Source organism: Pseudopipra pipra, chromosome 15 (genome assembly GCF_036250125.1).
Source record: "Pseudopipra pipra isolate bDixPip1 chromosome 15, bDixPip1.hap1, whole genome shotgun sequence".
NCBI lineage: Eukaryota > Metazoa > Chordata > Aves > Passeriformes > Pipridae > Pseudopipra > Pseudopipra pipra.
This window is the reverse complement of record NC_087563.1, coordinates 3,640,183-3,656,189: the sequence shown is the minus strand read 5'-3', so window position 1 is coordinate 3,656,189 and position 16,007 is coordinate 3,640,183. Positions and strand designations below refer to the sequence as shown.

The window sequence follows — 16,007 nt, the reverse complement described above, 5'->3', positions numbered from 1 at the left end:
GTCATAGAATGGTTTGGGTTGGAAGGGACCTTGAAGATCATCTTGTTCCAACCAGATCATCTAGTTCTAACCAAGATCATCGAGTTCCAACCTATCCATTTCCATAGGGTTGTCTCAGACCAGTGTGTAGCAGATCCCTCTCCTCCTAGGGGGAATTCATCTGGGACTTTTGGACACGTCCTCATCTCACTGAGCAGGAACAAGGGAGTGAGATCTGAGCTGGGCTGAACCATAAGTTCCCCCTCAGGGCCTGTGATGCTTGTGGATACACTGTGTTGTCAGTGAGTCCCCTACAGGGAGGCTATCCAGAGACATGGATTTGCCATGGGAGAGCTGAAGAAGGGACCTGTTTTGTGGGTGGGCAGGTGCTGCACGACAGCACAGCACTGGCAGGGTTGGACCCAACACATCTCCACTCTGCTGAAAAAAGTCACTGAACTGGGTGGTAGCATGTAGCACATGCCACAGATCTTGTCCTCTCTTGGAACAGCTAAAAGCTGCCACATTTGGAGTGAAGGAGGATCTCCTGGTCTGCAGTTGGAGAAGGAATGAGATCCACCCGAGGAATGTGAGGGTGGCATTCACTCACCTCCTAATCCCTGCAGTGATGGTCAAATATCCATGTCAGGTAGAAAAACACCTACCTATGGGTCTCTATGGGCATAAAGATCTTTACTAAACCAGAGCATCATTCATATGAGGAAAGGATGAGGGAGCTGGGGCTGTTCAGCCTGGAGAAGGCTCAGGGGGACATTGTCCATATGTATAAATACCTGATGGGAGGCAGTGAAGAAGAGGAAGCTGGACTCTTCTCAGCAGCGTCCAGTGACAGGACAGGAGGCAATGGGCAGGAAATAAAAAAATAGTAAATACAGTCTAAATGCAAGAAGACACTTTTTGGCTTTGAGTGGAGCCAAACACTGACAGAGGCTACCCAAAGAAGCTGTGGTGTTGCCATCCCTGGAGACATTCAAACCCTGACTGGGCACAGGCCTGGGCAACTGGCTCTGGGTGAGCTGTTGTAGCAGGGAATTTGGAAGAAATCTTTTCCAACCTCGACCAGTCTGTGATTCTGTGGATGGTACCTGTTACAGCTCCCCACTTGCCCCCCAAAGGGCCTGATATTAATGCAGCCCACAGCTTGTTATTTCTTATTTTATTTATAATATAAAAAATGTTCAAGTGTTAAACAGTCGAGAGTTCTGACATTCAGACAATCCAGAGCAAACTTTGACAATCATCTTATGACAAATTAGCAGAGTTTTCTATCTGACCCCATCATGGGTGAGGAATAGAGGGTTTAGTTACTTTATTGCTAAAAGTTAAATGAAATAATACACTGTCAATTGTTGTATTATCTTCTCAGTCACAGCTTCACCATGCATCCAATCTACAGTATCTGAAATGCAAAGGACATGCAGAAGTAAAAATATAAAAAGAAAAAAGTCAGGCTACAATGTAAACAGGTTTGCTGCAGAGAACTGAGGAGAGAGGGGCACTTCCACAGGGGGTGCTCTGACGCCTGGACACGCAGGACTGTCTCTTTGCGCCACAGAGCCGATGGCCAGAGCTGCTCCGAGTTTGGAAACGCGACGTCCTCGCCGATGGCGGGACGTGACGGTAACAACTTTCTTTACAATACATGGCACGGTGGTAGGGGAGGATCCCTCGCTGGGCTGCCCCACACAGGGCCCTTCCCAGCCAAGGCAGGGGCGACAAGCGGGGCCAAAAGTGCTCGGGGTCCTGCTGAACCCTGAGGCAGCACAGCCGGCGACTGCCCAGCACCGCGGGTAAGGGGAGACGCGGCCGTGCCGCACCTTGGGACCACCCTCTGGGTGTCCTCCTGGCAAGGATGTCATGCACAATGTCACACAGGACACCACAGCCCCCACAGCCCTACGGCACCACGGCACACGGTGCCCCGGCCAACGCCGCGCCACGGCTGCACCGCTCAGCCAAGGGGGTGCCGTGGCCAGCACGGCACCGGCACGGCAACACAGCCACGGGCACTGGGGCTGGACAGAGCCCACCCCGCTGGGAACACCACACACTGCCTGCCCAGGATGGATTCAGCGACCCGGATTCAGCGGTACCTGACAGGGTGTGATCCCCCCACGGGTGTGATCACACGGGTGTCTGCCTTGCCTGACCACAAATCTGTGCCAACCCAACTCCAGACCCACAGGTGAGATGGCCAAAGGTTGGGAGATACATTGTGAGGGCTGCTGCTGCTGCACAATTTCATTTTGTCTTCCTACCTGTGTGGCAAAAGAAACGTTATTTCTTGCATTTCGGCACGGTGCTTTTTGGGTTTCTTTTTCTCCTGATTTAAGCGAAAATACAAGTATTTTACAGGGCAAGACAGATCCCCGTTAGACATGATAATGGAAATGCTCCCACTCATGTCCTTAATGTGTGTTTAAACAATACTTTAAAGAATAAGATCATTAATAGCAGGGTACGGGGGGGCAAAGTGGCGAGGCTGTTTTCTTCTGACAGAAGAGCGCCCTTGTGACGGGTTGTCTCCCAAACAAAAATCTATGATCTTAAAAATGCTACTGAAACAGAATCCTCGGCATGAATCCCAGCACTAGCATACAGCAAAAGGCACCACGATAGTTTTGTTTTCTATTTTTAAGTAGTCAAAAATTGGCCCACTTTTCTTTTTTACTTTATTGTTTGTTTTCTTTTCTTCTTCTTTTTTTTTTTTTTTAAATCTTTTTTTTTTTTTCTCGGAAGCTGTAAATCAAGACATTACATATAAATAGAGATTCCCTATAAAAAAGTCATTGTCGTTAGCTATTATAAGACAACTTTGCTAAAATGAAAATAAAACATTTTATTTGTTATATTTTTCCCCCTCTTTTATATAAAATAAAAATATTTATTTTTTTGTTTTGTTTTTGTGTTTGTTTTTTTTCTGTTTATTTGTTTGTTTTTTGTTCCATGGTTTGTTTTTTTTTTTGTTTGTTTTTGTTTTGTCTCGCCTCCCTCCTCCGGCCTCCTCCACGCGGTTGTGTCTGCGGGTGCGACGAAGTCTGGGAGGTGCCTAGAGAGGGTCGGGGTCCGGTTTGGGCGCCACGTGTGCCAGGCTGCTGCGCCCGCTCTCCCCGTGGGCGCTGTGTCTGCTGCAGGAATAGTGAGTCCGGCTGTCGCCCGGCCGGTGCAGCGGCGGCGACTCTGTGTGCGCCGCCTCATTGTTCTGAGTGCTTAGGAACGGGGTGCTCTCGGCCACCAGCTCCTCGTCAGACTCGCTGTAAGAGGCGCTGCTCAAGGAGAAGGAGTCCCGGACGGCTCTGGCTCTGTGAGGGATGTGCCCGTTCAGTTTGGATTTTTTCCACCGCCTGTTGCTGCTGGCTGTTTTCTTTGGCTGCTCTAGCGCTGTGACGTACTCCTGCGTCGTCTCGTACTCGTCGTCCTCCGTGATGCGGAAGGGGCTGGAAGGAAGGCTCCCCATGCTGTCGTTTAGGTAGGTCTTCCTTTGGTAGTAGCTGTCGTACCTCTGTGTGTCCTGGAAGGGGAGCTGGTAGCGCCGCAGGAGGGGCTGCTGTTCCTCCACGCGGAAGCTGATGGGAGCCGCCGGCGGCAGGGACACGGCGTGCGCCGAGTTGGGGGAGGTGATCTCGAAGGTGGGCACCTGCGTGGTCATCGAGTAGTGGAAGTCAACGGGCGACAGGCGTGCTGGGGTGGTCAGGGCCGACACGTACCTGAAAAAAGAACACCTCTGTTTGGACACACCGAAAAAACCCCAATACCATCAGCTGCGCCCGCGCTTTGCCGAACACCCGGCCCGGGGACCCATGAGGCCTCTGGTGCACCCACTCCTGGAGCTCCACAACTCCTGGGGAACCAGGCGGAGGGAGCTTGCACTGCTGGGCCAAGGGAGGGTGAGCTGTTGCTTTTAGTGGGGCACTAGGACACTGTGCACTGTGCATCCCCAGGCTGCCCCTCCAGAGGGACTCGGCATGCAACTCCCGCCCAGCATCGTTGAGGCAAGGCTTCACTGCCTCTCATCTGCCTGCCTTCTGTTCCCTCTGAAGCTGCCAGGCTTCTCTCCAAGCAAGATCCCCAAATTCCCTCCTCCTGCTCAGACCACAGATGGGGAAAGCCTGGGCATTGCTTACTCTGACTTAGCAAAAATCTTATGTCTCAAAAATGCATCTACCACTGTCCTCTAGTGACAGCATCAGTGTGGCCATCCGTGTCTGGTCCAGCTCCTCTCTAAACAGCCCTTCCTTTGGCATCACCTCTTTCTAAGGAGCAGATCTCATTTCCTCTCAATAGTCCCAGTGTTGTCTCTGTCCAATTCCATCTGCCCAGGCTCTCTGACTAGTTCAGCATCTTTTTACCCACGTGTTTTGTGAAGTATGAGATCTTTGTATGAGCTGGGTCAACCTGAATGGACCAGGGACAGCATCACCAATGGTTGCCTGCAAAGGGCTGGATCAAGGGTGGAGATGTGCTTCTGCACCATGAGGAACCAAACCAGGGGAAGGACAACTGTTACTGCTCTTGATGGTATCTCAGCTCTGCAGTTGTGCTCCTTGGAAGGCTGGGTCATACCAAACCCTATCCCACTGCTGTGCCCACATACAACACCCTGCTCACCAGGGCATCCAGGACTATGCTGAGGACATACACCTTGTCCCCATGTACCTGAGGGCCAGACCCTGCTTGAGCTGCCAGCCCACCAAGCTGCCTGGGGTGCACTCTCAAGCCAGTTTTTCTTCACCAGTTGCTGACTGCAGCCGGGTATTTTACACCCCTGTCATCCCTGTGCTCCAAATCTACGTTGCCACCAGGTGAGCAGGATGTAGCACTGGTTGCTGCCCCTACCAGAGTGGCCTCCTCTGGTAGGACAAAGCTGGAGTTTCTCCGGTGCCCCCACAGGACTGCTGCTCTAGGGCTGGAAAGGGCAAACATGTTTGTGTTGTGCACAGAGGGCACAGCTCTACCCCGCTGTGCTGCTGTGGCACCGAGCAATGGGGTCTGACCTCTCGCTGTGGGGTGAGTCCCGCAGGGAATCCACCGAGTCCCGGTACTGCGTCGTGGGCCTCCGCGAGTCCTCGATGCAGAAGGTGGCCCCGCGGCGAGCCCGCGCCTCCACGCACGCGGGGCTGTTGCATTTGCTGGTTCCCACCGAGGACAGCATTATCCCAGACTGGGAATCTGAAGTCAGGCTCTCCGTTCGCTCCAAGCTCCAGGTGTGGCTTTCGTGTCTGTGGACCAAACCCCGAGTGGACAGTGAGCAAGGAATCCCCTTCGAGCTCTTCTCCAAAGAGCACTGCTCACACTCAGCTCTGCACCTCTGCACTGGCATCCCCTTTCTCTCTCTCACTCAGATATGTCTGGCCAGGGATGTGCCCAGCTTCCCAACCCTACCTTTGATTTGCCTTTCTTTGCTACTTCTTGGAGATATCACTAGAGGACAAAGAAAGCAAAACAGTGCATAGAAGATATTTATCCCACCACTGAATAAATGGCCGTGATGGGACAGCCTCTGGAGGGAGGCCAGTGCAATCCTGATTTGTGCTTGCAAACCATTCTGGGTGTGGAGCAACACATTGGCCATGCCAAGGCAAGTCAGCCAAGTTTCTTCAAATGTGCCACCAGCATTGCCAAGTGACAGCCCCTTTGGAATTGCTACCAGAGAGGAGCCAGGAGAAGCCACTCAAAATTAGCAGAGAGAAGTGTACCAAAGAGAGATCTGGATGTTCAGTTTCCACTGGTTTATAAAAGATTTTGGCAGCAAAACACTTTCAAGGTGCTAGACAAAGCTATGATATGCTGGCTAGACCTTGCTGAGCACTCAGACCCTCACCTGTCCTAGTCTGGGGGGAAACAGAACATCTCACAGGGACTCACCGGGGTCACACGGGGCCACCTGCACACTGGGGTCCCACTCACACCATGGCCACCACATGGCACCCTCCATGGCAGAAATACAACACCTCTGAACTCCCAAACTGCACCAGATGGAGCTGTGCCAGTGGAGGATTTTGGGTGGGGGTTTGCAGAGGAGAGCAGGCCTCATTAAGACTTCCCAAGAACTTGTTAATTATTGATGGCTCCAGGCACATGCTCATTTATAACTTCAAACAGTGTCCTCATTAGAGGCACTGATGGAGTAAAATGGAGCCTGATTATGCCAGTAGTTTGCCTCTGGCATGACTTCAAGAAGCACCTGCTTGCTGCACTTGACTCAGGAAAATTAGGTGGCAGGTAGCCAGGGCCAGAGGCTACGCAAGGTAGGTTCCTCCCCACAGCTGCCATGTGCTAATGCTGCCCTCCAGGCACACCTTTGCTCTTCAGGAGCTGCCCAGGGATGGCCCAGGACTTTGGAGCGAGCACGGAAGGCCAGCAAAGTGCAGCTCTGCCAGCACAGGAGCCTCTGCGCACCTGGCTCAAGCTTGCACACACCTATCCAGGGCTGGGCTGCAGAGTACAAATTCAAAAAACCTGGAAAACACGCCGTCTAGCTCACGAGGGGTGGGATTTCCCTGGAAAAATCTGTCATTTCCAGCCCATCAAGTCATTCTTGGCTCCCTCTCTGCTTGCTGGAGGTCTAGCCAAAGGAATCTGGAAGGGATTCACCTGAAAACCCAAGTTCAGTATCGGAAGTTGATCTTGTGTACTTGTTCAACCCTGACAAATGTCTGAACCCTGAGGAAACCTGCTGTGAGCCACCTATGAGCTTTAGCTGAAAGAATTCTAGGATTCCTGGATGAATGGAGACAAACCCATCAGGCTAATGAAGTACATGAGCCAGTCACATATCAAGGGCAAGGGATCTCCATGGAAAACACGTCACTTACTGGAAGAAGCACAAGAACTGAGTAAGAGGAAGAAGTGGAGCATCCAAACTCAAAACAGCATAGAATTCTCCTTAGGGTATTTGAAAGACTTTTCTTAACATCATAAAAATAGGGGAGTCTATTTGCAATTTAAATGCTCTTGAAAACCATGAGAAGTTCAGCTTCCAAGCCATGCAGCTCTTCTTCCGACAGTTATTTTGAAATTAAAACAAAAAAATACATCTCATCCTGTGTCACAAGAAATATTGGCACTCTCCTGCTAGACCCAGTTTTCCAGCCTCAGAAAGACTTCCAGTGAGAGAGGTGCCACCACCTCAGAGGCTGAAATTCTAACACAGCTCTCTGGACTGTGATAAATCATGCAGGAGTAGGGGTTTTTTTGGTGAAAACCTGTGAGTTCCAAGGCAGACCCTGACTCTGAGGAACTGACCAAAATATTTTGTGATATTTTGTATGCTTTGTCTTCCACACAGCAAATACATTCTAAGTATGAAACAGCCTGTGTGTGCTTCATGAATTATCTCATGTGGCCAGTGTGCTGCAAATACAACTTGCAAAGCCTTTCCTACATGAATCCTCCCATTTGGGTCTGTGCAAAAAGCATGGAAGCACAGCTTGGTTTCCTCCTGTTTCCCAGCAATGTCAGGGCTGCAGGTTCCTGCTGGCACCTCCCTGCAGGTCAAGAATCCCACTTTTCCACACCTCTCACTATCTAGCTGTGCCTGCAAAGACTTGCAGTGTAGACATGGCCCACATGCCAGTGCAGAGCCAAACATCAAATGAAAACAGAAAGCGAGGTGAAAGGAAAACCTTTTGAATCTCACAGCATCCTAAGGCAAACAGCAGGAGAAAGTTCAGGGGAAAATGGTACACATCACCTCTGGCTGGACGTTGGAGTGGCCGTGGAGCAGTGATGAGATGGGGAGCAGGAGTGACTGCCCGAAAAGGTTGTCTCTGTTTCCCTTCGGATCACGTGCTCAGTGGCAGAAACATTCTTAGAAATATACTGTAAAACATGAAGAACCACACAGATCAGCCATCAGTTTGTGAATGCTGCCACAGAGAAATTCAGCTGGTATTTCTGGTGAAATCAGGTGAGGACTGGGTGAACCCAGAAGCTCCACAACCTACGGGAAAAGACAAGGAGGGTGAAGGCTCTTCTCTGCCCCTTCACTTTGAACACTGGAAAGGGGCCATGGCACAGGGACTGCAGAAGGGTATGGAGAGACAAGGGTCTCCCCAGGGGACAGTGTAGCTACTGAGCAGAGACACGTGTCTGCCCACAGGAGGTTACACCAGCAAAAAGAGAAGGATGTGAAATCTGTCAGAGATTTGAGTCCTGCAGAAACACCCAGTGTGATCCAAATATTTGTGCTGAGATATTCCTCCATCTATCAACCAGCACTGCTTCTCACAGTGACACTAAGCTCCCTGCAGGAGGCAGTAATTTGGGGGTAGGGAACTGTGGTTCTTAGAATTCCCTTTCCCTCTTCCTTCATGGCTGGGATTCACCCTAGCCAGATTTTACCATCCAAAGGGTGACCCAGCAGAGCTCACAGCTGATTCAATGGACTCATTTTCCTCAGTACTTCTTGTTTGGCTCTGCCTCCCCCTTTCCTTTTTCTGACCCCTTCCAAGGCCTTGGTCCAGCAAGGCGCTTAAACCCTTTGAGTTTATGGGGTTTGACTGAAGTCACAAGAGTGGCCGAACTGCCCTTCTGGATCCAGTCCTAAAGACTTAAATCATTCTCTTTGGCCTGACACTGGCACCCCATCAGGTCATCCCACCTTGCCCAGGACACAACTCCTGGTAAGGGCACGTGGGCTGATGGAGTGCTGACCAGATGACCATGACCTGCTTCAGCACAATGTCAGCTCTGGTCACTGCCCCGCTGACCCCATTTGTCATCCCACAAAGTGGGGCTTGACGGGATAGCTTAATAAACAGGAAACTTTGGGAACGTCTCTCTTAGTGGGAATCAGGGTCACACTTGATTCATCAAAACAAGCCTGTCCCGAGTGCCCGAATCTCATCCTGTACTTCAAAGTAAAATCACATTTCCCTTCAGACGTTGGTTTCGGAAATGTTTTTATGCGGAATCTCATCTCTTTGCTCAAGTTTGTTAGTGTTTAGCTCCTCATGGGCTTGCACACAGATGTGTAAGCACACACACACCCACGCCAAACCCCTGGTGGAAAACAGCCTGCAGGGAGATGGAGACAGAGGGTCTTACATCGGCCATCTGGATTTCCTCGGGATCCAAACGCGGATGGCTCGGCCCGTTTGCAAGGCTCCGGTTCTGATGGGCAGGGCACATGTTCTGCCTCAAGTGATTATGCATTTGTTTCCTTTGCTTCCTTTAAAACAGAAGAGGAAAAAAAAAAAATCTATTAGGAAGACTTCTCTCGTGGGGCTCTCTGCCCCCACAGACAGTAGAGGAGGCAAGTCTTGGACACATGGATGTGCCCATGGTGTTTGTGGGAAGTTGCAAATAAGAAGGAACAAGGCATTCAACACTTGACACATTCTGCTGCTTTTCCAAACAAAAGGTGAACTTTTGTTATCATGGGCAATTTGGGAAGCTGGACCCAGGGTCCCTTTTTCAAGACAAGGTCCATCCCAATGCAGCAGAGGCAGGGACACTGTGGTGCTGGGGAGAAGGAGAAAGGTGAGGAGAAGAAAAGGAGGAACAAGTCCTGGCTTGGCCTTGGTGGAAAGGCACTTGACCTGTCCTGCATGAGGGACAAAGTGGCAAAGCCTACCCATGCCTCTGGCAGGACACCATGTCCCAGGGGCACCCTGAACTGAGATGAGGTGCAGGTTAAGTAGGGAGAAAGGTGCTGTCCAGGCAGGAAAGGTTGGCCATAAAAGAAGTTACCAAGCCTCGTGTTAAATCAAGATCGCTCCAAAAGTCCCTGGAATGTACACGGCTGAGCCCACAACTCCTGCACAACAGGCCAGGGTGCTTCTGCTGTCAAAAGGTGAGCTGCTGGCTTGGGGCCAGCTTTTCCCCGTGACACAGCATCACCTGGCTGGGCAAAATGGTGCTGTTTCAGAGGATAAGCAGATGGTCCCGGGAAAGCATTCCGCTCAGGCACAGCCTGGGAAATGGCTTCACTGATTACCTGCATGAGACCTTCCCGAGAACACCACAGCAGAGCATCTCCTTAAAATAGCATTTGGGTGAAAAGCAGGAGAGTGTGAAGCATGAACACTGCCACTCACTAACCTCTGGCCAGTTCTTGTCTGCCAGCCACCCATACTCACTTGGTTTTACAGTAAGCTACCACACAGACGATGCCCACCACAAGCAAGGCAACACAGATTCCCGTGATGGTTAAAACTCTCTTCTGGTAGAGCTCTTCTGCTTCTGCAAATGGAGAGAAAGGATTCAGTTACAAATGGGGTCCAACACCAGGGGTGCCTCTGGCTGCACAGGAGCCAGCACTGCGTGTGGGTAAGACAGAGGACAGGGCTCGGGCACACCTCCTACCAATCCACTGCCCGTCTAAGAGCTGCCCCAAACCTGAGCCCAGCTGGCCCAACCTTACTCACCCCTCACAAGACCTTCACTCCTTTTGTCTCCCTGCACCTTGGCCCTCTCTCACTCGGTAGCTCACCCCCTCTGCACTCACACTTCTCACTTGCCCTTCTTCTCCCACAGTGACTAATCTCAAGAAGCCCCACAACTCTCCTCTCCCTTCCAGCAGTTCCCCCCTTTGTGGTGCCTTAGTCACCTACCAAGGAAGCCCCCGAGCACCCCCCACTCACCACGAGCACACGTGCCCTGTGATGCCCTGATCACAGGCTCTGCTCTGACGGGCTCAGAATGCCTTTGCCTTGCAGCTGCTGCATGCCCTGGAGCTCGGTGGTGTCCTAGAACCACTGAGCAACAGGCCCCAAAGCATGTAGGTGCTGAAAGGGACATCCTAGAACGGTCAAAAAGCAGCATGAGGATGGAAAAGTGACAGCGCGTTCGACAAAGAAAAGGGAGTGGACTAATTAAAATACAGTAACCAGTGATGGAATTTTAATGGAACCCTAGGAAGCGATTCATTCCATTGCACCAGGTAGCTCAGAGGCACACACACAAAATAAAAGCAGCTTGCTGCTGCTTCTCTCAAATGTCACCCTGTGTCATGGGCCACCTTTCAAACCAGAAAAGTCACTTGCGTCAAAAGCCAGACCATGCTGGAAGTGAGGTAATTCATCCCCGTCAATCAAAGCTCCCGGGAAATGCCTGGGTATCACTTGGAGTGTAACTGAGCTACACCTAAGCAGTAATCCCATGGAAAGGACACCTCTTCCTCTGTGGCTACACCAGAGCAGATGCTCTTCTCGGTGGCATCCAGCAATTTGGTTCTCCAGCTGGATGACTGGGGAAGGATTCAGTGCACAGCTGCCACGGGTGTTTCGGTTCAGCATCTATGAACGATGTCCTCATACCCCCACATTACGTGTCAGTGTTCGAGTTATTGGGGTTTGTGCCTTCTTTAATATTCGTAGAAATATTTATTTCATACAGATTAGTCAGTAAGAGTCATGCCATGGTTGCTGTGCTTCACCACACCACTCGAAATACCTTGCATGGATTTTATGAAACACCCAGTGCTACCAAACACTCAAATACAAAAGCAGAAGAGAAACAGGTCTAGGTCTGGGACCAGATTTTTAGCAAAAAAATTGAGGGGGAAGCAATGAAACCTCCCAGGTGACTGAATATTTAGAACAATTTCAACCTGCCATGTTAGGAAGGAAAAAGCATTTTTGGAAGAAAAAAAAAAAAGCATTAGGAAAAATGTTCACTTCTTTATAAGTCTCAAAATGGGAGTGGAGAAAGGTTTGGTGAACAAGGGCTGAGAATGACAGCCCTGGCACAAAGATGCAAAACAGAGCTTGCTTGTGGTTATTTTCCCTGTAATGAACCACATGGAACTGGAATGGGGAAAGGACCCACTCTGGGGTGAAACATCTCCTTCAGTGACGTGCTTCCCTTGTATAGGTGCCCTATTCCAGGCATCAGCAACCATGGCAGACAAGTTTTCTTGCTCTTGCACACCTCTGGGACTGGGATTCTATCAGTACAGCTCTTTCCTTCTGACAGGAATTTCAGAGATGTTGTATGAATTAGGAAAACCAGATAGGGTCATGTCCTGGTTACGGATGGCACTGGGCAAGAATTTAGCTACTACCCAGCAAAAACTGCTTTAACAAAAAAAAGAGGCTGGACAGGAGGTCTGTTTTGACCATGGACTCATCCATCAAGCCAATTCTTCCAAAGATTCTTCACCAGCAATATATTTTGCTACAATGACTTTTTTTCCTAAGCACAAATCATTACCTTTGAATCATGGAGGAGAAATAAAGAGCAAAGTCATCAAAGCTATGGTTTCTTGTGGTTTTGTTGGGGGTTTTTTGGGTTTTTTTTGCCTATTACATGACAAAATTCTTCACCCAAGGCTCAAATCCCAGTCTCTGTTCTGGTGATCATGTCAATATGGGACCCTGACTCTGACATGTCTGACTGTGCTGAACCTTCACCTGAACTGCACAGGGAATGTTTCAGTTCATCAGAAATGCAGATTTAGCCTCTCTGTCTTGAGCTGACAGCTCTGCTGCGTGAAGCAGTGAAGTGTGAGGCTGTGCATCACTGCTGCAAACTAAAAATTGAATGGCCTGCTGATAGTAATTCAGCTTGGCTCCCAACATCTCATTAAAGCTGACGCTCTATAACAGCACCTCCATGTTGCCCAAAACCGCCTCGGCAGTGACAGACAGAAAATAAGAGAGTGCACACTACAGTTCTGTATTTGAGCAGGTAAGATCCTGGAGCAGGACTTGTCCATTTGTGTCTCTATGCTCTACAAACACCACGTCTTCATCAGCAGCATCGTCACTCTACAGCAGCAAACACTATGAACAAACCATGTGGTGCCACACAATGCCGACAGAATCACAGTCCAGCCATGGGGTCACAGCAAGGCATGACAGTGACAGACGAATGACAGAGAAGAGACGACTGCAGACTGGGAACAGGATGTGTGCGGTTCTGTGATGACATCGAGAATGGGTGAGGAAAAGGACAAGAGGTCAACAAAAAAAGGGATGTCAAAAATCCTCGATTTCAAAGTTGGTTTAAGTGTATTAGCGTTAGCAGCACCGCTTTCTCTGAGACACCTGACCGTAAAGTTCACGTGTTTTCTGCAGTGGGGGGGGGACTGTCACCAGTCCTGGGGGATCAGGCATGCAAAAACTAGAAGAGATAAGCATCTCCAGCTTCAGCTAGTGCATGTCCCTCCACCTCAGGGGCCTGAGAGGGCAATTTAGGATCCAGAAGTGAAAGACTGGTGTCCCCATATCTCCAGCAAACGGAATGGAAGCATCTTCGTATGAAGATCTGCTCTGGCTGACACTGTTGGATCAATGATTTTAAGTTAAGTGATAAATCATAGAATCATCACAGAATCATAGAATGGTTTGGGTTGGAAGGGATCTTAAAGCTCATCTCATTCCAACCCCCTGGGGCACCTTCCACCAGACCAGGTTACCCAATCTCTCTACTCTCATCTGACCAGCCCTCCCTGCTCTTGGCTTGTACACTCCAGGGAAACCTCACCTCAAGGATTTGATTTCCCAACTGCTTACTCAAAAGGTAACTTGATTTATTTCTAAAAAAAGACTGAGGAGAATGGAAGGAAAATAATGTGGTTATGAGCAGCTGAGCAGGAGTGGGTAAATGCCCAAAGGGGATATTTTTACATCATTTAAGTTTCTGCAGTGTTTTTCCAAGCTTGCCACCTTGGTGTTCAGCATTACACCCTCCACTTTCATGGGGAACTAATGACTTCCCTGGGATCTAATTTTCTAGACTAACTCATCTCATGCCGTCTTTTTTTGGAACAGTTTCCTCCCAGTTAAGAAACAAAAATGAGCCACTAAAATTTGGGAGGAGGAATGGCAAAGCTCATCCTGACCCTTCATAGGATCCAGTGGAGGTTATTGCTTGTGGAATGGCAATTTCTATAGGAGCCTTGATCTTCCTAAAATTTGCCTTCCTGTTCCAGGAATGCCTGCCCCTGCTGGCAACTTTCTGGATGGACACAAACTCCTGCTTTTCAGTTAAATACACAAAAAGGTGTTGAATGGAGATGTATGGCAATTGTAACACCCCAGTCACGCCACACACACCAGGCTGCTGCTTGGAACAAAGAAAAAAGTGCTGCTAAAAATAAATACACATGCTTTTTTATAGGTTTACATTTAGAATTTGTGATTTGCTTTGTTTTTGGTTTTGTTTTGCTTTTTTTTGTTGTTTGTTTTTTTTTTTTCCCAATCCAAACATCTATGTTGGTGCCAGGGAATTGAACAGAACAGCTGATTTTTTAATCATCCCATTAAAGCCATAAATATAATGTGGGAAGCTCTTAATGGCTTCTGATTAATAAATGAATGGTTGTTCCATACCCTTTAATTCAAATCCAAGATGCTCTGCCAATGCAGAAAGAAGACAAGGAAGAGAAAGAGAAAAAGAAAAACAGGTCTGTCAGAGAACTCTAAAATACAAACACACACACCGTGCAGTTACAGCAGGTTAGCTTTTGGTAGGCTCAGCAGCAGTCACACAGACACTGTATGCTTCAGAGCATTTCAAATCCCCACCATGTTATGCAAAGAAAGACCCAAACAAATTGCAGTGGAAGTTCATTATGAATTCTTTCAGTTAATTATGAATTCTTTTGAGATGAGCCATGTTTGTTAGTACCTGATATGGAATTCACAGTTTAGGCAGGGGGAAGGAAAAAAAAAAAAAAGGAAAGGTACACTTGTTCTGAAACAACTCCTGACAGGTCAAAACACATAGAGACTGCAGGAACCTGGGAAAAACCCATTTCTTCCCTCTCTGCAGGCCAGATCTGCCCTGCCCGGGTTCCCACGCCCCTCTGTGCCCCGGGGGCTGAGCACCAAAGGGACACAGATGTGTGGGGGTGTGCCCCGGGCACAGAGGCTTTGCCAGCCCCATTCTGCTGCCCAGTCTGGCCTGGGGTGCACAGTGTCACCGGGCACAGGGCCTGCCCATCTCCTGGTGGTGTGTCAGTGGTGCCAGCACCGCTCTGGGCAGCTCGGGGCTGCCTCGAACCGCCGGCGCTGCCAGGGACGAGCTGCCCGGGCAAGGCAAGGAGTCCCTCGCAGGTCTGAAAGTGCAAATTGCACCGCAGGTTTCCCTGAAGCCTCTGGTCTTCCCAATTTCACTTCTGCTGTGGTTCTGCGTTGTTTTAGAAACACAAGCATGCTGCAAAAAAGCCCAGATTGCAGCATCTGCTTTCAGATTAACATTGGTAACAAGTGCGAGATTGCAGTTCTTCTTGCAGGGGCAGTGCCAAGCACAGGAGTTTACCCCAAAAAAATCAACCACACAGTTATCCAAAAACAGCTCTCCTGGATTTTAGTCATTTTCCTGCTACAGACCTCTCCAAAAGACAGTTTTTCTTACACAAACATTAAAGTTCTCCATACTTACCGCTGTACACAAAAGTGAGCTCTGCTGCTCCCAAGCACCATACACACAAGATTATTTGCAGCTTGGAGATGTCCAGATTTAGTTACTATGTTTTCCATAGGAACTGCTTTGTGCTGCACAGAAATATTGGCTTTCTTTTGCAATGCTGTTCAAAATTTAGGCGGGGAGGGGGGAATTAGCACTAATCATTATGGACATGTAAACACGTGTTCTAAAGCAGGTTCTTCTCTTCAAATCAATGCTGATGTTTGGGGTTTTTTTTTGAGGGGGTGGGCGGGAGTTGGGTGGCTTTTTAAAATTTTGTATAATTTAAAGGCCACAAAACCTGGCTGCTCTCTGTTTCACATCTCACATGTGAAAAAAACTCTTAAAAACTCTAAAAACAACCCTCCAGAGTGCATTTCACAGGCATTTTGTACAAGTTGCAGTGACATGGACATAATGTGGTGGGCAGCAGAGAACTGGACAGAATATTCATTCTAAACCTCTTGGCTATCACATCCAGCCCTGACCTATTCCTGAGTAATTCTATCACTGCACACACTGTTTCCCCTGACAGTGACAAATGCACATAGAGATACATCAAATTTCAGCCATAAATCCAAGCTGATGGTCCATCTGATAGCTGCATACTGCCTATCCTGCCACATTTCCTCCCTGTCCCAGGATTTGCT

The 16,007-nt window shown here is 49.1% G+C and overlaps 1 protein-coding gene across 5 annotated transcripts in view; it reads right to left on the bottom strand.

Annotated features, from left to right (window-relative positions):
- Positions 1-1,141: 1,141 nt before the first annotated feature.
- The window catches only part of NRG2 (neuregulin 2), a 160,682-nt gene continuing 145,816 nt past the window's right edge, over positions 1,142-16,007 (bottom strand). For 3 of the 5 annotated variants that reach the window (XM_064671523.1, XM_064671524.1, XM_064671526.1), the window contains 5 exons: positions 10,083-10,185; positions 9,049-9,172; positions 7,694-7,821; positions 4,995-5,219; positions 1,142-3,707 (listed from right to left, as the gene is read on the bottom strand). In XM_064671523.1, coding sequence (XP_064527593.1) covers positions 3,050-3,707; positions 4,995-5,219; positions 7,694-7,821; positions 9,049-9,172; positions 10,083-10,185 — 1,238 coding nt within the window. In that variant the 3' untranslated portion in view covers positions 1,142-3,049. Of the gene's footprint in view, positions 3,708-4,994; positions 5,220-7,693; positions 7,822-9,048; positions 9,173-10,082; positions 10,186-14,279; positions 14,304-16,007 lie in introns of all 5 variants that reach the window. The other 2 variants (XM_064671522.1, XM_064671525.1) reach the window with 1 other exon arrangement.